This window comes from Narcine bancroftii, chromosome 6 (genome assembly GCF_036971445.1).
Source record: "Narcine bancroftii isolate sNarBan1 chromosome 6, sNarBan1.hap1, whole genome shotgun sequence".
In the NCBI taxonomy this organism is placed as follows: Eukaryota; Metazoa; Chordata; class Chondrichthyes; order Torpediniformes; family Narcinidae; genus Narcine; species Narcine bancroftii.
Window position 1 is genome coordinate 47893575 of NC_091474.1, and position 22569 is coordinate 47916143.

General features: G+C 50.3%; 2 protein-coding genes across 11 annotated transcripts in view; one reads left to right on the plus strand and one right to left on the minus strand.

Moving 5' to 3' along the window:
* patl2 (PAT1 homolog 2) overlaps nt 1-1721 on the minus strand; it is a 39666-nt gene extending 37945 nt beyond the window's left edge. Inside the window, exon 1 of the mRNA XM_069884913.1 lies at nt 1251-1721. Coding sequence (XP_069741014.1) covers nt 1251-1280 — 30 coding nt within the window. The 5' untranslated portion in view covers nt 1281-1721. The remainder of the gene's footprint in view (nt 1-1250) is intronic.
* LOC138736055 (streptococcal hemagglutinin-like) lies at nt 1232-20598 on the plus strand. 10 transcript variants are annotated; one of them, XM_069884904.1, is made up of 4 exons: nt 1232-1392; nt 2608-2861; nt 5689-5785; nt 12509-20598. In XM_069884904.1, the coding sequence occupies exons 3-4, from the start codon at nt 5744-5746 to the stop codon at nt 20450-20452; spliced, it is 7986 nt and encodes a 2661-aa protein (XP_069741005.1). In that variant the 5' UTR covers nt 1232-1392; nt 2608-2861; nt 5689-5743; the 3' UTR covers nt 20453-20598. The 10 variants fall into 10 exon arrangements, with proteins under 10 accessions (XP_069741005.1, XP_069741007.1, XP_069741010.1 ...); XM_069884906.1 differs by having other exon boundaries at nt 1232-1380; XM_069884903.1 differs by lacking the exon at nt 1232-1392 and adding an exon at nt 1798-1934.
* Nucleotides 20599-22569: the final 1971 nt, after the last annotated feature.

Sequence of the window (22569 nt, forward strand, 5' to 3'; positions counted from 1 at the left end):
TTGAAGGTGCCTGCTTCTGTGTTGTAATGTTCTCTGGTTGACTGGAACCTTCTCACCCCTCCAGTTCTGTCTCTCCTCCTCTGTCCCAATCAATGTCAGGACCCTCCATATCTCTTCCCTCCAGTCCCATTCCAACCTCCAATGTCTAAAAATCCCCCTCGCCCTCCCCCTCCCCCTCCCCCCTCACCCTCCCCCTCGCCCTCCCCCTCGCCCTCCCCTCCCCCTCCCCCTCCCCCCTCCCCCTCCACCCCTTTCTCCAACCCCTCTGCCACTCCTCCCTCACCCCACCCCCTCCTCACCTCCCCCCCACCCCTCCAGTTCTGTCTCTCCTCCTCTGTCCCAATCAATGTCAGGACCCTCCATATCTCTTTCCTCCAGTCCCAACCCAACCTCCAATATCTAAAAATCCTCCCTTGCCACTCACCCCCCTCTGCCACTCCACCCCCCCCTCTGCCACTCCACCCCCCCCTCTGCCACTCCACCCCCCCTCTGCCACTCCACCCCCCCCTCTGCCACTCCACCCCCCCTCTGCCACTCCACCCCCCCTCTGCCACTCCACCCCCCCCTCTGCCACTCCACCCCCCCCTCTGCCACTCCACCCCCCCCTCTGCCACTCCACCCCCCCTCTGCCACTCCACCCCCCCCTCTGCCACTCCACCCCCCCCCTCTGCCACTCCACCCCCCCCGCCACTCCACCCCCCCCGCCACTCTACCCCCCCGCCACTCTACCCCCCCCGCCACTCCACCCCCCCCTCTGCCACGCCACCCCCCCCTGCCACGCCACCCCCCCCTCTGCCACGCCACCCCCCCCTCTGCCACGCCACCCCCCCCCTCTGCCACGCCACCCCCCCCCCTCTGCCACCCCCCCCTCTGCCACCCCCCCTCTGCCACCCCCCTCTGCACCCCCCCCTCTGCCACCCCCCCCTCTGCACGCCACCCCCCCCTCTGCCACGCCACCCCCCCCCTCTGCCACGCCACCCCCCCCTCTGCCACGCCACCCCCCCTCTGCCACGCCACCCCCCCCTCTGCCACGCCACCCCCCCCTCTGCCACCCCCCCCTCTGCCACCCCCCCCTCTGCCACCCCCCCTCTGCCACCCCCCCCTCTGCCACGCCACCCCCCCCCTCTGCCACGCCACCCCCCCTCTGCACGCCACCCCACCCCCTGCCACTCCACACCCCCCCGCCACTCCACCTCCACTCCCCCCACCTCCTCCTTCTTCTCCTTCCCTCTCATCCCGCCCGCCCGCACCTCCGGCCTTCGGGACCCCGCCGACTCCATCCTCGCTGTCCCAGGACGTCGTCTCCGCCACCCGCACCCAAATAAAAGCCCGAAGGTGGCCCCGCCCCCGTTAAAGGGCCCCTCCCGATGGGCGCAGCAGGTGACATTGAGTGTCAGTGTTGGGGAGGGGGAGAGTGGATAGTTAAGGGTGGGGGGAGTGGATGGGCGGGAATGGGAGTGGGGAGAAGGTGGATGGATGGCTGGGGAGGGAAGAATGGGTGGGGGGGAACCGAGGCATTGGATGTCCAGCTGTTGGTGTTGGGGAGGGGGAAGCAAAGGGATATCGCTGGAGGAACTCTGCAGCACAGCTCGTTTGCTCAGTGTTTCTTGTGAATGTGGACTGAGAGCAACAACTGAGCACACCTTCCCCCCTCCCCTTATCAGAGGTTTGAGGGGTTCTGCAGAGTGGGGACTGCCCTAATCCCCAGTGTAAGGTTCCCCTCCCCCACATCTTCCCTACTGTCTTCAATGACAGTGGCTCTGAGTCACAATGAGGTCAGGGTTATGATTTGACCCTTGCCCAGTACAGGGGCCCACAGTAACACTGAGCTGGTTATTCTCACAGGACTCTGTCTCTCAGGAGAACATTCCTGATTGGTGTGCATCCAGCCACACATGCAAAGTCCCCATGAAGAAGGTGTCAGCAGTGTTGAGGTAGGGTCAGAGCAGTGAGGCAGGGTCATCCTTCGAAGTGTGTGACAGGATTCTGTGGAGGGAGCTTCACTCTTTGACTGACCCCGGGAGTGTATGATGGGACAGTGCAGAGGAGCTTTACTCTGTGTCTGATCCTGGGGGGGTGGGGGTGTGATGGAATGGTGCGGAGGGGGCTTCACTCTGACCCCAGGAGTGTGTGATGGGACGGTGTAGAGGGAGCTTCAGTCTGTGTCTGACCCTGGGTGTGTGATGAGATAGTGCAGAGGGAGATTCACTCTGTGTCTGACCCTGTGAGTGTGTGATGGGACGGTGTAGAGAGAGCTTCACTCTGTCTGACCCTGGGTGTGTGTGATGAGATGGTGGAAATTGAGCTTTACTCTCTTCCTTACCCCGGGTGAGTGATATGGCACAATGTAAGGGAGCTTTACTTTGTGTCTGACTCCAGCGTTGTGTGACTGGACAATGTAGAGGGAGCTCCATGTTTTAAAATCCAAACATGACAAATACTGACTTAGACACAATTCAGACTGTGCACACAAAACATAAGTTTCAAATTAAAACAGGATTATCTCTCTCAATGATACCATCAAGCCCTCGGTGGGGGAGGGGGGGGGGGGTCTGCTGTTTCCAGAAACTCCAAGGTGCCCATAAACACTGAATGCTCCTTCTCCAGGGATACATGGTACATCGTTCACCTCAAGCTGAACCCTCGGCTACCTGCTGCTAGGACAAGTCTGACAAGGACACCCTTCATCTGACTCTGCCCCCTAAGTATCATGTGCCCAAAGATCAGGCGCTTGGGGCTGAAATACAGCCAGAACTTGAAGAATAGGCCTTTGAAGAACACGAACATGGACTTCAATCTTGCACACTCCGTATCGATGCAAAATACTGTCTCATCCAAGCCTTAGAAGTGACAGGCAGCTGGTGAGTCAGGGGAAGCAAATTGAATACAAGGCGACAATCTCTACCCCAGGTCTCTGGGTGGAAAGGAGCAGGAGTACCTCAGAGAGAGACCTCCAGTGGCGACCTCTCTCACTGGATCCTGGATTCGTACCAGGGTGGTTGGCACTGTGAAGGGATAATGGTGACATGAACTGAGATGCCTTTCATGTAATGAAGCTAATGTAATGGTTGTATAAAAGTCACCAAATTAGAGGTAGTTAAATAACATGAGGATCAGGTGATGTGGCTGTATGATCTGGGAGCAGGTGGGCCCCCTTGTGGTTACTGATGACCACATCTGCAGCAAGTGTTGGTTTGCTGGAATAATTCAGGCTCAAAATTGATCACCTTGAATCTGAGCTTCAAACAGTGTGACACATCAGGGGTGGGGAAAGGTCCCACCCACACTCGTCCAATGATAGACTACGGAGAATGGGAGTTTGGCCCATATCCCTCTATACCAGTTGTTTTCAACCTATGTTTTTCCATTCACATCCCACTTTAATTAATTCCTATGCCATCAGTGCTCTGTGATGAGTAAGGGATTGCTTAAGGTGGGATATGAGTGGAAAGAAAATGTTTGGAAACCACTGTTTTAATTCTTCCTAATTGACTTGTTATGTGCGTGGTTTCATAACTCCAAAGGAAATGGGGCAATGACAAATTTTTCTCCAGCAAAATATTTCAGTAACAATTGGGTCCAGAGCAGTGATTCTCAACCTTCCTTTCCCACTCACATCCCACCTTAAACAATTCTTTACCATCACAGAGCATCGATGGCATAGGGATTACTTAAAGTGGTATGTGAGTGGAAAACCACTACTCTAAACCCATCCAATTTTTCTTAAACTTTGCAATAGTACCTGCCTCAACCACATCCCCCAGCACCCTGTTCCATATAACCACCACCCTCTGTGTAAAAAAAAAGTTACCCCTCAGATTTCTGTTAAATCTCTTCCCCCCCCACCTTAAACCTCAGTCCTCTGGTTACCAATCCCCCTACTCTGGGCAAAAGACTCTGTGCGTTTCCCCCGATCTCATTGTTTTGATTGAACTACGTTCTCCTTGCATCCGACCTCTCAAAGGGTAGCATGTGTCAGGGTTTGACTGTCTGGCGTTCCTCTGCCCAGATCTCGGAGGAATTTTCCTGGACCCAACACACTAATGGCATCGTGAAGAAAGCACGTCAGTGCCTCTGCTTCCTTGGGAGTTTGCGGAGGTTTGGTATGACATCAGAAACCGTGGCAAATTTCTACAGAGGTGTGGTGGAAAGTGTGCTGACTGGCTGCATCACGGTCTAGTATAGGGACACCAATATCCCTAAATGTAAAGCCCTGCAAAAGGTAGTAGATACAGTCCAGGACATCACAGGCAAAACCACCATCAAGAACATCTACGGGGAACACTGTCATCAGAGAGCAGCAGCAATCATCAAGGATTCACACCACGCAGCGCATGCTCTGTTCTCACTGCTGCCTCCAGGAAAGAGGTCTCGGTGCCACCAGACTTTCACCACCAGGTTCAGGAACAGCTGCTACCCCTCCACCATCAGACTCCTCAATAACAAACTCAATCAGGGACTCATTTAAAGATTCATTAAGCACTTTTTTGTTTTGTTTTGCGGAAACTGCCAAAATATTTGGCCTGGAAGTCAGCCTAAAGAAAACTGAGGTCCTCCATCAGCCAGCTCCCCACCATGATTACCAGCCCCCCCACATCTCCATCGGGCAATCAAAACTCAAAACGGTCAACCAGTTTACCTATCTCGGCTGCACCATTTCATCAGATGCAAGGATCGACAATGAGATAGACAACAGACTCGCCAAGGCAAATAGCGCCTTTGGAAGACTACACAAAAGAGTCTGGAAAAACAACCAACTGAAAAACCTCACAAAGATTAGCGTATACAGAGCCGTTGTCATACCCACACTCCTGTTCGGCACCGAATCATGGGTCCTCTACCGGCATCACCTACGGCTCCTAGAACGCCTCCACCAGCGTTGTCTCCGCTCCATCCTCAACATTCATTGGAGCGCCTTCATCTCCAACATCGAAGTACTTGAGATGGCAGAGGCTGACAGCATCGAATCCACGCTGCTGAAGATCAGACTGCGCTGGGTAGGTCACGTCTCCAGAATGGAGGACCATCGCCTTCCCAAGATCGTGTTATATGGCGAGCTCTCCACTGGCCACTGAGACAGAGGTGCACCAAAGAAGAGGTACAAGGACTGCCTAAAGAAATCTCTTGGTGCCTGCCACATTGACCACCGCCAGTGGGCTGATATCGCCTCAAACCGTGCATCTTGGCGCCTCACAGTTCGGCGGGCAGCAACCTCCTTTGAAGAAGACCGCAGAGCCCACCTCTCTGACAAAAGACAAAGGAGGAAAAACCCAACACCCAACCCCAACCAACCAATTTTCCCTTGCAACCACTGCAACCGTGTCTGCCTGTCCTGCATCGGACTTTTCAGCCACAAACAAGCCTGCAGCTGACGTGGACATTACCCCTCCATAAATCTTTGTCCGCGAAGCCAAGCCAAAGAAGAAGAAGCACTTTATTGATTTTTAAAATTGCACAGTCAGTTTGTTTACATTTGTTATTTGTTTACAGTTCTTCTATTTGTTTTCATGTATTCATTGTGTACAGTTTTTTTTGCATGACCACTAAGTGGTAATTCTTCCTCACCCATAGGAAAAAGAATCTCAGGGTTGTATCTGATGTCATGTATGTACTCTGACAATAAATCTGAGATCTGTAACAGGACCTTCCTCATATCCTCGCTGACTCACCACCTTCTTTTCTCACCAGGTAGGATGGGCTTGAGATTCGCGAACCGTGAGATGTACCACCACCCTCTGAAGTCATGTCTGTGAGAAAACTGCTCTGCTGTTCAGGGACCTCAAGGGTATGTGTGAGAACGTGACTGCACCAAGGGGTGCGCTTCCATCGTTTCCCACCTTGGACCTTTTTGACTAGCTAGTCTTCATATCACCTCAGAGTTCAATGTTGTATGAGCTCCTGCCTCCCTCACCCCACCTCCCTAGACCACTCCACCCTCAGATCCCCTCCTCTTCATCTCCAGTTGTCCAACTGCTGTAGGCCCTTCATCACTCTGTCCTCCTCCATCTGTCCCTCACCCTTCTCACCTCCAGGAGAATGGTCCTAGCTTCTCCATCCTCTCTCCATAATGGAGGCAATTCACCCCAAGAAACCGCCTCTTCACTCTCTGGTGGCTTCTCATTCTTCCTGTAATGTGGGGACCATGATTACACAAACTCCCCAAGATGAGGTCTGACCAAGCATCAGGGAGTGGCATAGTAAGGTCTCTGCTCTGGCATTCTGTGCCCTGACTAATGAAGGCCAGTAATCCATACACCTTCTTCACCAACTCACCTCCTGTGCTTCTGCCTTCAAAGATCCTTGGTCATGCAAACCAAGTCCTTCTGACCCTCGGTACTCTCCGGGACCCTGCATTCCACCATGTGCCAACCTTGTACAGGAGGTCCTTCATTACTCCCCATTACACTGCCTTCCATGGTGGGTCCCACCCTTGTACAAGAGGGGCCTCAGTCCTCCCCAGGTCCCTACCTGCCAAGGTAGATCCCACCCTTGTTTGATTCCCAGATTGTGGGCAATGAAGCTCACCAGGTAGGATGGTGCTGAGATCTGTAACAGGTGCTTAGGACCATCACTACCTCCCCCCCACCACCCCATGAAGCAGTACAGAACAGGCCCTTGGCCCACAATGTCTATGCTGGCCATGTCGCCAATAGAAGCAACTCACCTACCATATCCCTTCACTCCTGTATGCTAACATGCTGTCTATGGCCTCTTGTTGCTTGCTGTTTCATCAGCTTCCACCCCCTTTCCCGGAATTATAATGCAGGCACTTCCCATTCTGTATCTTGCGAATCTTCTTCAAAGTTACATTCTTACCTTGGAGCCCTGCCCTCCAATAGTTGACGTGAGGAAAAGGTTCTGACTATCCACTCTATCGATGCCTGTCATAGTTTTATACACGTCTCCCCCAGTCTCCGATGCTCCAGAGAAAACAACCCATTTGTCCAACCTCTAAACCAGGCAACATCCTGTTAAACCTCTTCTGTCCCCTTTCCAAAGCTTCCATGACCTTCCTGTAATGGGGAGATCAAAATTACACATAGTGTTCAAAATGTGAACCTAAACAAAATGTTACATCACTGCCACAAGACCTCCTTACTTTTGTACTCAGTGTCCTGCCTGACAAAGCTAAGCATACCATACACCTTCTTTACCACCCGTTGTACTTGTGCGGCCACTTTCAATGTGTGAGGACCTGGACCCCCAGATTCCTCTGCATACCAGTACTTTCTAATGCCCTGCCATTAACTGTGTAAGATCCCCTTGCATTCGACCTTCTAAAATCTGGATTAAACTTCATCTGCCATATCTGCAATTGATCTAAATCCTGTTGTAAGTCTTTGATAGCCCTCGACACTATCCACGGCTCCACCAATCTTTCCATCATCTGCAAACCTATTAAGTCATCCACCTATATTTTCATCCAAGTCATTGAGGTAAATCTTAAACAACAGGGGTCCCAACAACAATCCATAAGAATGTAAATTGGAGCAGGAGTTGGCCATCTGACCCGTCAAGCCTGCTCTGCCATTTAACAAGATCACGGTTGATTCAGCTGTGGTCTCAGCTCCGTCTACCCATCTGGTCCCCATAATTCCCCTACTTTGCAAAGATCTATCCAACTGTGCCTTAATGAGGCAGATTCTACCACAACTCTGCAGAATATTACTTTACTCGCTGAGCTCCACCAACAGAGTATGTTAAGCTTCAGATTGCAGCATCGGCTGCAGATCCCATGTCTTAATCTGGATCGGCCTACTGCTGATCCCATTTTATTCCTACACTCCCTTCCGCTGCCCCCAAACTTTACCCCTCACCCCGACCCTGGGGGAATTTTGGAAGGATGAACTTGAAGGCAGAGAACGTGGTAAATGGGAGGATTCTTAACAATGTGGAGGAAGATCCCTCAAGGGATCCAGATTGAGAGGGTGGTTAGGAAGGCATGTGGTGTGTTGCCTTCATTAGTCAGGAGATTGCCATCAAGAGCCGTGGGGTAATGTTTCAACTCTATAAAACTCTGGCTAGTCCACACTTAGAGTTTGCATTCAGTTCCGGTTACCTCATTACAGGAAGGATGTAGATGCTTTGGAGAGGGTGCAGATGAGATTTACCAGGATGCTGCCTGATTTGGAGAACTTGCCTTGTGAAAGCAAGGTTGTCTGAGCTAGGGGTTTTCTCTTTGGAATGATGAAGATTGGGAGGTGACTTAATAGAGGACTTCAACATTGTGAAGGGCTTAGATAGGGTGGACAGCCAGCACATTTTTCTTGGGACAATAGCAAACACCAGAGGACATCTGTTTAAGGTGAGTGGAGGAAAGTTTAGGGGAGATGTCAGAGATAGGTTTTTTACATAGAGAGTGGTGGGTGCCTGGAATGCATTGCTGGGGGTGGAGATGGAGGCGAGTACAATAAGGACATACAAAAAAACTCTTAGACAGGTACATGGATGTAAGGAAAATAGAGAGTTATGGCTGTGAGGAAGGGAAGAGTTAGATCAGTGGTTCTCAACCTTTTTCTTTCTACTCACCTTCCACTTTAAGTAATCCCTATACCATCGGTGCTCTGTGATTAGTAAGGGATTACTTAAGGTGGTAGGTGAGTGGAAAGAAAAGGTTTGAAAACCACTGTTTTAATAATCCCTCATTGACTCGTTATGTGCATGGTTTCATAACTCCAAAGGAAATGGGCCAATAACAATTTTTCTCAAGCAAAATATTCCAGTAAAAATTGGGTCTAGAGCAGTAGTTCTCAACCTTCTCTTCCCAGTCACATACCACTTTAAGGAATGCCTTACCTATCACAGAACACTTTTGGCATGGGGAATACTTAAAGTGGAACGTGAGTTGAAATAAAAAGGCTGAGAACCACTGGCTTAGATTGTTGTGGTGGAGGTTCACATCGGTCGGCACAATATTGTAGGCCGAAGGGGCCTGTACTGGTAAATCTCCTCTGCACCCTCTCCATAGCTTCCATGTCCTTCCTGTAATGAGGTGACCAGAACTGAACACAATATTCTCAGAGGGGCCACACCTGAGATGTATATAGCTGCAACATTACCTCATGATTCCTGAACCCAGCATACAATAGGCCTTCCTAGCTGTCCTATCAGTCTGCACAGCAATCTTAAGAGATCTATGGACCGTAAGACCCCTCCGTTCTCTACACTGTTAAGTATCTGACCATTAATCCTGTACTCAGCCTTCAGCTTTGACCTTCCAAAATGCATCACTTCACATTTACTCCATTGAACTCCATCTGCCCAACTCTGCATCCTGTTTAAATTCTGTTGTAACCTACAGCAGCCTTCTACACTATCCACAACACCTCCAAACTTTGTATCATTTGCAATCTTAATGACCTATACCTCTACCTCTTCATCCAAATCTTTTATAAAAATCACAAAGAGCAGGGGTCCCAGAAGAGATACCCGCGGCACTCCACTAGTCACTGACCTATAAGGAGAATACTTTCCAACCACAACTAGTCTGCTGCTTTCTACAGGGAAGCCAATTTTTAATCTACACAGCCAAGTTACCATGGATCCCACGCATCTTCACTTTCATGTGGGACCTTCTCAAATGCCTTACATCTACTGCTCAACTCTCATCGATTGCTTTTGTTACTTCCTTAAAAAACTCAATTAGGCTTGTGAGGCACAACCTTCCCCTCACAAAGCCATGCTGACTATCCCTGAGAAGAATGTCCTTCTCCAAATCCACATAAACCCTGTCCTTAAGAATCCTCTCTAATAGTTTGCTCACCACTGATGTAAGACTCACTGGTCAGTAATATCCAGGATTCTCCCTATTACCTTTTTTAAACAAGATGGCCACTCTCCAATCCTCTGGCACCTCCCCTGTGGCCAAGGAGAATGTAAAGATCATAGCCAATGTCCCAGTTATCTCTTCACTCCCTTCCCATTGCCACCTGAGGTATATCTCATTTGGTCCTGGGGACTTAACAATATTAATGTTTTTAAGAATATCCAGCACTTCCTCTTTCTTAATCTCAACATGGTCCAGCACACAAGCCTGTTCTACTCAGAACTCACCTTGGTCAAGGTCCTTTTCGCTGGTGAATACTGAAGAAAATTATTCATTTAGGACCTCCTCAACCTCCTCCGCCTCCAGGCACATGTTGCCTTCTTTATCCTTAAGTGGCCCTATCTTCACTCTCATCGTCCTTCTGTTCTTCATGTATGCTTAGAGTATGTTAGGGTTCTCCTTAATCCAACTTGCAAAGGCCTTTTCATGCCCCATTCTAGCTCTCAGTCCTTTCTTGTTCCTTCCTGGCTACCATAAAATTCTTCCTATTTCCTGCTTCCTGAATCTAACATATACTTCCTTCTTCCTCTTAACCAGCTGCCTCACCTGTTCCCTTTTCCTGCCATCTTTTCCCAGTCTCAGTGGGACAAAACTTATCCAGAATCCCATGCAAATGGTCTCTAAGCATTCTTCGCATTACTCTGTGGTTTCTCCTGTGAACATCTATTCCCAATTTACTCATCCTAGTTCCTGCCTATTCCCATTGTAATGAGTCCTTCCCCAATTAAACATTCCCATGTTGTTTGCTTTTATCCTTGTCCATAGCTGCGCTAAAGCTCAGGGAGTTGTGGTCACTATCACCGAAATGCTCCCTCACCGAGAGGTCCGTCACCTGACCGGGTTCATTACTCAGCACTAGATCCAGTACGGCCTCTCCTCTAGTCAGCTGGTCCACAAACTGTGTCAGGAATCCTTCTTGGACACACCTGACATCTTTCTCACTTGCAGTCATGATGTTCCAGTCAATATTTGGAAAGTTGAAATTGTCCTATAACAACAACCTGTAATTTATGCACCATTCCAAAATCTGCCTACCTCAGTGTCCCGAGGGCTATTTGGCGGCCTATAGACTACTCTCAGTACAGTGATTGCTCTGTTCCTATTTCTGACTTCCACCCACACTGACTCAGTAGATACTATCCCTGACCAATAATGCTGACTCTCCCCTCTGTAACCTCCCGCATCAGTCAATCCTATCCTTGCATCAGCCACGACGTTGTTGTTCCAGGTACTGATCCACACTCCAAGTTCATCTCCTTTATTCCTTGCTTCGAAATAAACACATTTCAAACCCTGCAACTGACTACTGACCCCTACCTGTCCTTACTCACAAAAATACGACATGTTGCATCATTTTTCTCCACTTTCTGCTTTCACATTCTGGTTCTCATGCCCCTGCTGAACTAGTTTAAATCCTCCCCAATAGTTCTAGAAAATCTGCCTGTCAGGATATTGTTCCCTCTCCAGCTCAGGTGCAGATCGTCCTATTTGTACAGGTCAGACCTTCCCCAGAAGACATACCAATGATCCAGAAGTCTGAATCCCTGCCCCTGCACCAACTCTTCTGCCACACATTCATCTGCTACAGCTTCCTATTCCTGCCCTCACTGACACATGGCATAAGCAGCAATCCCGAGATTACGACCTTTGAGAACCTGCTTCATTCCTAACTCCTGATATTCCCTTTCAGGGCATCATCCCTGCTCCTAGTTATGCCACTGGTCCTAATGTAGACCATGACAGCTGACTGCTCACCTTCCTGCTTGAGAATGTTGTGGACTTGTTTGGAGATGTCCCTGTCCCTGGCACCTGAGAGGTGACATACCATCTGGGAGTCTTGATCTCATTCACAGAACTGTTCCCCGAACTTTCAAATCCCCAATTACAATCGCTGTCCTCTTCTCCCCCTTCCATTCTGAGCTGAAAGGCCAGACTCTGCCAGAGATGGTGGCCACTATGATGTATCCCTGGTAGACTGAACCCCCCCAAACAGTTCCTAAAACAGTATACTTATTGTTGAGGAGAATAGCCTCGGGAGTGCTCTACACTGTCTGCCTAGTCCCCTTCCCTCTCCTAACAGGCACCCACCTGCCTGCCTCTTGCCTTTTCGGGTTGACTATTTCCCTGTAGCATCTGTCTGTCAACCTCTCTACCTCCCTCAGGATACAGCTTCCATCCAGCTCCAGTTTCTGTTCCCTGACAGTCAGGAGCTGGAGCTGGATGCACTTCTTGCAGGCGTCGTCGTCAGGGACCCTTGTGCTGTCCCAGATTTGCCACATCCTGCATTCGGAGCATTCCACTGCCCAAGCTGCCATCTCCACTACCTACTCTATTACTATGCAAAGATCCTACCTGTTGTATAACCTGAGCCTCTTCTCACCGAAGCCTCTCAAGCCAAAGCCTCAAACCACCATGCCTACATTGGGCCACTCACATGCAGGCCATTTTACACTGGCCACTCTGCTTGGGCTTCCCGTCATTTTAATTAGCTAATAGAGGAATTGGAATGAGCGCCTACCTCTCCCACTGCATTTTAAAACCTTTTGCACTCCTGTAGAGCCCACTCTTGCAGACCCTGTTGGGAATGAACAGAGCTTATCTCAATACTGTCACGGGACAGTGTGATAGGGATGAGACAACTCCCACCTTCTCATACCTCTCGTTGCCCTCCATTCCTTCCAGAGCTCAGCTCATCGCTCTCAGCAGCAGGATGGGACGAAGACTCAGGCCTCACACCAGGCTCTGCACACCAGCTCCTTGTCAGATAGCTACTATCACATCAGGATGCAAATGGCCATCAAGGAAGAATCGAATGATGGCGGAGAGGTGGAGGGGGGGTCTCCGGCCCACCAAGGCCCGTACCTGTCCCCTCATCATCAATGGTCGGAAGCTCTCCCTTCTGGGCAGCTCCCCAATCCTCCTCTCCCTCCACCTCATTCCTCACCCACCCACCAGTCATCCTGGCAACCCCCTATGGCCAGCTACAACCCCTTGGCTTCAGCTCCCTGGTCTCTCACTGATCCTCAGATCATCCTGAAGCCCACGCTGCATAGAAAGGGCCTTCTGAGGTCAGCAGTCCAGGAGGGGAGCCCACTCTCCAGTCCTGCCTTGGCCTCCAAGCAAGCGTCTGTGACATCAGTCCCAGGGAGGCCTACCTCAGCAGGCCCAGAGCCACGGGAAGATCTCACAGGCCGAGAAAGGCTGACCCAGGATTCCAAGGCCCAACTTGTCTGTGGGGAGGGTGGAAAGTGGGCCATGGTCTCACCAGGTGACAGCTTGACTGCCACCAAAGACTTGCCTGCACCTCTGCAAAGCCCAGGGAAGGACCAAGGCCTCTCAGTCAGTCAAGCAAGCGTCGAACTGCACCAAGAGTCCAACAAGAAGACCCCTTCCCCAGAAGCCATCAACTTGTGCCTTGTCACCAGGCACATAGGTTCCGGGCCCAGCCAGGCTGAATTAGGCTCAGAATCACCAAGGATAGACTCTGGGCCAGTAAGCAGGGAGCCTCAGCTTGTCCTGGAATCCAGCCCATCACAAGAACCAATCCCCACCACCCACAGCCAAGGCAAGGGCGAGGATTCACACGGCGAACAGGCTGAGAATGGACTGTGGCTAAGCACCATGGAGCCTGGGCCTGCCCAGGCTGGATCTCAGGCCAGTGGGACAGAGCAGGTCAGGAAGGAGGAGTTCCTCCATGGCAGGGTGACCCAGGATGTGTCTTCAGATGAGAAGTCCTGGGGTGAGATCCTGACCATCTACACCCGAGAGAGGTCGTCCAGCTTGGTCCCTCGTGATTCCTTGGGTGAGGAGCACTCCATCTTGGGGAGAGTGATGGTGGCAGAGAGTTTGGAGGGAGGATTTCCCCCTGCCACCTCCTCACTGGCCTGGAAGCAGCTGCTGTCCTTCAACAGCTGGGAGCAGACCTTGCTGTTTGGCCAAGCTGCCTCCACCCCAACCACGGTGACTGGAAGTGGACAGGGCTTGGGAGGGGTTTCAGCCGATTCCCCCTATGCTTTGGCCCAGGAACCCAGCCCCAGTGTGCCCCAAGTTGGGGTAAGGCAACACTTACTCCAGACCCCTGAGGCCCAGAACCCTCCCAAGCCCTGGGAGGGCCGGTGGGATGCTCGCCTCCTGTATGGGTCTCTGAGTGCTCCTCCTGATCTGAATGGGCCATACCCCAGCCCCCCGGCTCCATCCCCCCAGGATCTAGATTGGCCAGAAGAAAGGGCGGGCCGGGCTGGCCCTGGGACACTGGATGGAACTGGCTCAGAGAGGAGCGAGGCCAACTCCAGGCTCAAGGCCTTGGAGGGGCATACTGTCCAGAAAGTGTCCTCAGTGCTGAGCCTGGATGTCCCGGGATTTGTCTCGACCCCAAAGGAGGCCGGGTGGGAACTGGTCTCAGGAGCGTCAGTGGGGTCCGGTGCTCTGGGCTGGCCGGGAGAGAGGGCAGAGGCTTTCTCCTGGGCCTCCATCTCTACCAGGGAGGATTCCCCTACAATCAGACAACCACCATCAGAGGAGCCAGAAGCTGAAGGGAGTCCTCATGGATTGCACCCAGCTACAGGTAAAGATTCTGCCCCAACTACAGGTGGTGAAGAGGGATTCGAGTTCGACTTATCAACAGGCAAGGTTCCTCCCTGGGAAGAATCTCCAATTGAGGAGGGCAGGATGACAGGTGAAGAGTCCTTAATGAAGCTGACTCAGACAACAGACAGGGCATATCCATCAGAGTTCAACTTCCCGGTGGACTCTTTCCTGATGACAGACAAACAACAGCCAATCGAGGAGAGATTTGCTCCAAGCCGGGAGTATCCATTGGAAATGACGCTGCCTACAGCTGTATCATATTCTTTTACTAAAAGCACAGAGTATCAATCAGACCATTTTTTGACTACAGACACCATGCTCACAGACAAAGAATCTTTTCTGGAGCCGACTTTGGCTTCAAGTGTGGGATCTTCTCTGATCCATTCATTGACAACAGGCTCTCAGAAGTCTATTGTTGAACAGACAACAGGTATGGAACCTCCCTTCAAAGATACTGTAAATAAAGATGAATACTTCCCATTAGGAGAGACGACAGACATAGAACATCCATTAGACCACTTACTGACTAAAGTCAGCAATTTTCCATTGGATCGCCACCTCAACACAGGTGAAGAATTGCTGTACAAACAATATCTGGTTACAAGTGAAGAATCCTTGTTAGAATTACCGCCAAATGCTGTAGACAAGTCCCTACTGGAACAGTCACTAGGAACAGGCATGGAATATCCATTAGACTGCCCTCTCACAGCAGGCTTTGATTCCTCATTTGAACATTTCCTGAATACAGGTGAAGAATTTCCATTCAAACAGGTCTTGTCTATAGGTGAAAGAATACCATTAGAGCAGGATCTGACTGCAGGCAAGGAATCTCCACCTGAACAGGCTTTGACTACTGGCGAAGGATCTTCATTAGAACAGTTGCTACCAATGGATGTAGAACCCCCATTTAAAGTCAATGTCATGGCAATCATTCAACCTCCCTCATCACAGGCTTTCACTGGGGGTTGGGTGTCCGTACCAGAGACCATGACCATGTTTGAGAGTGCTCTGAGTGAAAACATCTTGATCACAACTGAACCATTGATGCAGCAACAGGCCTTGCTCACAGGTAAACAGTCAGACACCATACAGCCCTCAGATACAAGCAAGAGATTTCAGTTGGACCATTTCCTGACTACAGAGGAAGAATCTCAATTAGAACAGACCCTAGCTGCAGGTGAAGATTTTCTTGGTGAGAAGTTGCTGATTACAACTGAAAGTTTGTCACCTGAACAGATAGAGGCTGCAAGTGAAGAACCTCTAGGTGAAGAGTTCCTATCATCTATGGGAGAACAAGGGGTAACTACAGATGAGGAACGGTTCCAGGTGTCCAGTGAAGAATTTTCACTTAAACAAGTGCCAACTACAGGCATAGAATTAATAGGTGAACAGACATTGACTACAGGTGAAGAATCTGCAGATGAACCTAACTTTTCAGGCAAAGAATCTAAACAGGACCTGGCTACAGGTGAGGAATCTTCAGATGAACAGTCCCAATTTTCAAGTGAAAAATTTACTGGTGAAGAAGTGCTGACCACAGGTGAGGTATCTCCAGATGAACAAATCCACACCACAGCAGAATTTGGACTGATTACAGGTGAAATATCAATTCATGATGTTTCTTCAGGCAAGGAATCCACTGGTGAACAGGCACTTATGACAGGTGAGAGACCTGCATGTGAAAAAGTCCCAATTACAGGCAGAGAATCAACAGGTGAAATTATCCTGACCATAGGTGAAGAATTTATAGATGGAGAATTGTCGTCTTCAAGTGAAGAATCTCCAATTGGACTAGGTCTGGCTAGAGGTAAAGAGTCTCTGGCTGAACAAGCCCTGAATACATGTAACAAATCTTCTTATGTACAGTCCCTAACTACAGGTAATGAATCTTTTTCTCAGCAGGGCCTGACTACAGGTGACAAATCTCCTTCTCAGCAGGCACTAGCCATAGGCAAAGAACATCCTGATCAACAGGCACTGGCAACAGGTGAAGAACCTCCTAATCTCCAGGCATTGACCACAGGCAAAAAATCTCATTATAAACACCCTCTGGCTACAGGTGAAGGGTTGGCTTATCAGCAGGTCCCAATGACAGGCCAAGGGGCGCATTATGCACAGATGTCAACTGCAGATGAAGAATCTCCAATCGAACAGGCTTTAGCTGCAGGCAGAGAAACTCCAAGTGAATGGGTCTTCAATACAGGCGAAGAAACTCCAAGTGAATGGGTCTTCAATACAGGTGAAGAAACTCCAAGTGAATGGGTCTTCAATACAGGCGAAGAAACTCTAAGTGAATGGGTCTTCAATACAGGAGAAGAAACTCCCCATGAACAGACAGTGGTTATAACCAAAGAATCTCCAAAGGAAATGGTCTTGACTACAGATGGGGAATCTCAAACTGAACCAGCCCTGACTACAGGAAAGGAATCTCCAACCAAAATGGTCCTGACTACCAGTGGAAAATCTCCAACTGAAATGATCTGGACTATGGACAAAGAATCTCCAACTGAACTGGCTCTGAGTACAGGCAGAGAATCTCCAACCAAACTGGTCCTGACTACAGGTGGAGAATATCTAACTGAATCAGGCCTGATTACAGGCAGAAAATATCCAACTGAACTGGCATGGACTAGAGATGGAGAATCTTCAACAAAACTGACACTGACTACAGATGAAGAATCTCAAACTGAACCGGCACTGAGTACAGGTGGAAAATCTCCAACTGAACTGGCCCTGAGTACAGGCAGTGAAACTCCAACCAAACTGGTCCTGATTACAGGTGGGGAATATCCAACTGAGCCAATCCTGACTACAGCTGGAAAATCTTCAACTGAACCGGCACTGACTACAGACGGAGAATTTCAAACTGAACCAGCCCCAAGTACAGACAGGGAATCTCCAACAGAACTTGTCCTGAATACAGGTGGAGAATCTCCAACTGAATCAGCATTGACTACAGGCAGAAAATTTCCGACTGAATTGGCATGGACTACAGATGGACAGTTTCCAACCGAAGTAACACTGACTACAGACAAAGAATCTCCAACTGAACCGGCACTGAATACAGGTGGAGAATCTCCAAATGAATCCATCTTGGCTACAGGCAGAGAATCTTCATCAGAACTGGTCTTGAGTACAGGCGGAGAATCTCCAACTGAACCCGTCCTCACTACAGGCAGAGAATCTCCAACTGAAATGGCACTGACTGCAGACAGAGAGTCTTCAATTGAACTGGTTCTGAATACAGATGAAGAATCTCCACCTGAACCTGTCCTGAATACAGGTGGAGAATCTCCAATTGAATCGGAACTGACTACAGACAGAGAGTTTCCAACTGAACAGGTCCTGAATACAGATGAAGAATCTCCATCTGAACCTGAACTGAATACATGCGAAGAATCTCCAACAGAACCGATCCTGATTACAGACAGAGAATCTCCAAACAAACCAGTACTGACTACAGGTAGAGAATCTCCAACAAAACCAGTACTGACTACAGGTGGAGAATCTCCAACTGAACCAGTACTGACCTCAGGCGGGGAATCTTCAACTGTACCAGTCTTGACTACAGGCAGAGAATCTCCATCTGAACAGGTCTTGAGTACAGGTGAAGAATCTCCAACTGAACTAGTACAGACTGGTGGAGAATCTCCAACCAAACCAGTACAGATTACAGATGGAGAATCGCCAACTGAACTGGCACTGACTACAACCAGAGAGTCTCCAAATAAACAAGTCCTGAATATAGGCAGAGAATCTCAAACTGAACCAGTCCTGAATACAGGCAAAGAATCTCCAACTGAACTGGCACTGTGTACGGACAGAGAGTCTCCAAATGAACTGGTCCTGAATACAGGCAGAAAATCTCCAACTGAACCAGTCCTGATTACAGACAGAGAATCTCCAAATAAACCAGCACTGACTACAAGTGGAAAATCTCCAACAAAACCAGTACTGACTACAGGTGGAGAATCTTCAACTGAACCAGTACTGACCTCAGGCGGAGAATCTCCAACTGTACCAGTCTTGACTATAGGCAGAGAATCTCCATCTGAATGGGTGTTGAGTACAGGTGAAGAATCTCCAACTGAACTGGTACAGACTGGTGGAGAATCTCCAACCAAACCAGTACTGACTACAGGTGGAGAATCTCCAACTGAACTGGTACTGACCTCAGGTGCAGAATATCCAACTGTACCAGTCTTGACTACAGGCAGAGAATCTCCATCTGAAGTGGTCTTGAGTACAGGTGAAGAATCTCCAACTGAACTGGTACAGACTGGTGGAGAATCTCCAACCAAACCAGTACTGACTACAGGCAGAGAATCTCCAACTGAACTGGCACTGAGTACAGACAGAGAGTCTCCAATTGAACCAGTCCAGTATATAGGTAGAGAATCTCCAACTGAACCAGTCTTGACTACTGGTGGGGAATCTCCAACTGAACTTGTACAGACTCTAAGTGGAGAATCTCTAACCAAACCAGTATTGACTACAGGTAGAGAGTCTCCAACCAAATCGACATTGACTACAGGCAGAGAATCTCCAGCTGAACTGGCACTGACTACAGACAGAGAGTCTCCAACTGAACTGGTCCTGAATACAGGTGGACAATATCCAACCATAAAAACATTGACTATAGGCAGAGAGTCTCCAATCAAACTGGTCCTGAATACAGGTGGAAAATCTCCTACTGAACCAGACCAGAATACAAAATCTCCACCTGAACTGCCCCTGACGACAGGCAGAGAATCTCCAACTGAACTGGCACTGACTACAGGCAGAGAATTTCCAACCGAACTGGTCCTGAATACAGGCAGAAAATCTCCAATCGAACTGGTGCAGAATACAGGTGAAGAATCTCCAACTGAACTGATCCTGCCTACAGGTGGAGAATCTCCAACCATAAAAACACTGACTATAGGCGGAGAATCGCCAACTGACCCAGAATTGACTGCAGGCAGAGAATCTCCAACTGAAATGGCCCTGACTACAGGTACAGAATCTCCAACCGAAATGGCCCTGTCTACAGGTGGAGAATCTCCAACCAAACCGATGCTGCCTACAGGGGGAGAATCTCCAATTGAACCAGCCCTGAACGCAAGCAGAGAATCTCCAACCGAACCGGCACTGACGACAGGCAGGGTATCTCCAACTGAACTGATCCTGACTACAGGAGAATCTCTAGACAAGCCACTCTCAGGTGGAGCATCCATGTCTATAGGCAGGGAATCTCTGGCTAAACGAGTCCCATTGATGGGCATAGAGTCTCCAGTCCTGACTACAGCCAGAGGACCTCCAACCCAAGGGACAGGCAGAGAGTCTCTGGCCAAACCAGACATTTATACAGACATATGGCCTCCTGCCCTATCTAAAGACAGACCACTGGCCCTGGGTGCAGGAGGGACATATCCATCCCTGACTACAGTTGGACCACCTCTGATGGGTAATGGCCAGATGGAAAGGGAGAACGCCATCGTCTGGAAGGCTTCCTCAGATGGGCGTGCCCCAGGCCTAGCACTGTCTGCTCCTGTTGGAGGCCTGGGAGAGGTCGGCCACCCTGATAGCCCCCAGGAAGGCCCCTCTTCGGGCCTGACTCCCATCGCCTTCCCACTCTTCCTGCAGACCTCCTCCAGCCTCAGCACTGCCTCAGAACACCTGAACCGAGGCCTCCCCTCAGCCCCTGACAGCCCTGCAGCCATTCTCAACCAAGATCCACTGGTCATCTTCACTCTCTACTCCCACCTAGGGGGCACACCCTCTAACCCCAACGACGACACCCTCTCGGAGCCAATGGTGGTGCCTCCACCTTCGCCTGACCTCCCCTGGCCTGCTCCCTCCATCAATGATCCAGAGCCCGACCACAAACTTTTTGCAATTCTCTTCCCCAGCCTCCAGCAGCCTCCGGAGATCACCGACAACCACCTGATGCAGGTGCCTGAGGATGACAAGGAATTCTGGGCCACCTTCTACTTTGGAGGCTTGGAAAAAGCCAGAAGCCTTCTCAGGTACCGGAGGTACCAGGGGGGCATGAGGTGACCCTCAGAGTCTTGAGGGGCCACCCACTGCCAAGATCAGGGGAGCAGACAAAGGGGCTTCACATTTCTGGAGCACCTTCCTCCCAGAGACCACCAGCAGCTGGACAAACCCACCTGATCAATTTCAAATTAAACTCTGTGTGTGTGTGTGTGTGTGTGTATGTGTTTGTGTGTCACCAGCTAAGTCTCTCTGTCTTGTTTCCACTCCCCATTACTGTCTCATTCCCATTCTGCATCTCTGACTCTTTTGTCCACTTCCCCCACCGCGCCCCCCCCCCCCTCACACTTCATCACCATTGCAGGGTGTGATATTCCAAAATGAGACAAAATCCCTTTCACACTTGCAAGTGGTCCCAGGAATTAGTGGACAGTCGGCCTTTAAAGTGTCTAGTGTGAAAGCAAAATCAACTCAATGCTGGCATCAGATGGTGTCATCACACGTCGGGCATTGATGGCCTTGAACCCTAGTACAATCCTCGGCATCTGCCGACACCAGCGTGGCAATCAGGCAAGTGTAGAATGGGCAATTGCATTGTGGGATTGAAATGACCCAAGTTTTTGCATGAGTGCAGGAACGTGAAGGAAGAGAAGATTAAAATGAAGGTATAAACGTTTCCATGGTATTGGGCACTACCGGTTGCCCCAATAATGCACAGACAAAGACTGAGGGGAATGATAGGCTTTAATACACTGGCCTGGGATTGCTGGCCTGGGTGAAGGCTAGGGAAAATGAGGAGAGAAAGAGGGGACTCGACTTTTATGGCCTGGGTCACGTGGGAGGCGTCTAGGAAATGATGTCATTAGGAGGGCGGGCCAGCCAGTACATACAACCATATCATTACATTCACCCCTCTTAAAATTGAAACCACAGGTAACAAACATGAGGAAGAGAGAAAAAAAACCAGGGGGAGGAGAAAGCTCCTTCAGACTAGAGGTTTAGTCGCATGGGCAACCTCCTCCTTCTACCAGACAGCCAAGGGGCCGGTGTGTCCAAACGCTGCACCTCCAGAGGGGGGTCACTGCTGGAGAATCTGGAACGGAGGCCACAGGGGACAGGGTGCTGGCTGGGTACTCCTGAGGGAGTGAGTGATCCGTTTCCACACTGGAGGTAGGGTCCTGGAGTTCCAGCGGAGAGACAGGTGGCTTGGACTCTGGGACTGTACAGCTGTGCAGTGCAATCAGGTCCGCAGTCTGATCCGTGGTCGGCAGGGCCGTTTCAGGGTCTCCGGCCCTCACCAGGTTTCAGATCGGTACAGTGTCCTCGTGGCCATCAGGGTACCTCATGAACGCGTATTGGAGGTTTGCGTGAATGAGGTGCACTGCTTCCACCAGTGGGTCCGTCTTATGGCCCTGACGTGCTTCTGAAGCAGGACCATCCCTGGGGTTGCCAACTATGGAGGGATGGATGAACCGTTGGCCGATATCCTAGGGAAACCAAAGAGGCACTCATGCGGGGTGGAGTTAGTGCGGTGCATAGCAACGACTGGATGGCCTGGAGAGCCTCGGTCAACATGCCCTGCCAGCAGGACACTGGCAGGTTCTTTGACCTGAGGGCCAGGAGCATCGCCTTCCAGACGATGGCGTTCTCCCTTTCCACCTGGCCATTACCCCTGGAGTTATTGCTGGTGGTCCTGCTGGTGGCAATGTCTCTGGCTAGGAAGTACTGTCGCAGCTCCTTACTCATGAACGAGGACCCCCGGTCGCTGTGAATGTAGTCGGGATACCCGAACAGAGTGAAGATGCTACGCCTTGATAACTGTCGATGAGGTCATATTCAGGCAGGGAATAGCAAATGGGAACCTTGAAAATTCATCCACCACTCTCAGGAAGTAGGCATTCCTATTGGAGGTTGGGAGGGGGCCCTGTTGGAGGTTGGGAGGGGGCCCTTGAAATCGACACTGAGTCTTTCAAAGGGGAGTGTGGCCTTAATGAGGTCTGCCTTTTCTGGCATCACTTGGCGCAGATCTGGCAGCGTCTGGTCGTGGACCAGACATCCTCAACAGAGTACAGGAGGTTCCGAGTCTTAACAAAGTGGTACAGCCTCATGACTCCGGGGTGGCACAGATTATCATGTAGGGCCTGGAGATGGTTGACATGCATGCTGGCGCACATCCCCCG

What these genes read in the sequence shown, in the direction of transcription:
- LOC138736055 (XM_069884904.1), top strand. Translation starts at nt 5,744, where the DNA reads ATGTCTGTGAGAAAACTGCTCTGCTGTTCAGGGACCTCAAGG. An exon ending in GCTGTTCAGGGACCTCAAGG is followed by an intron (nt 5,786 to 12,508) that starts GTATGTGTGAGA and finishes CATTCCTTCCAG; the next exon opens with AGCTCAGCTCATCGCTCTCA.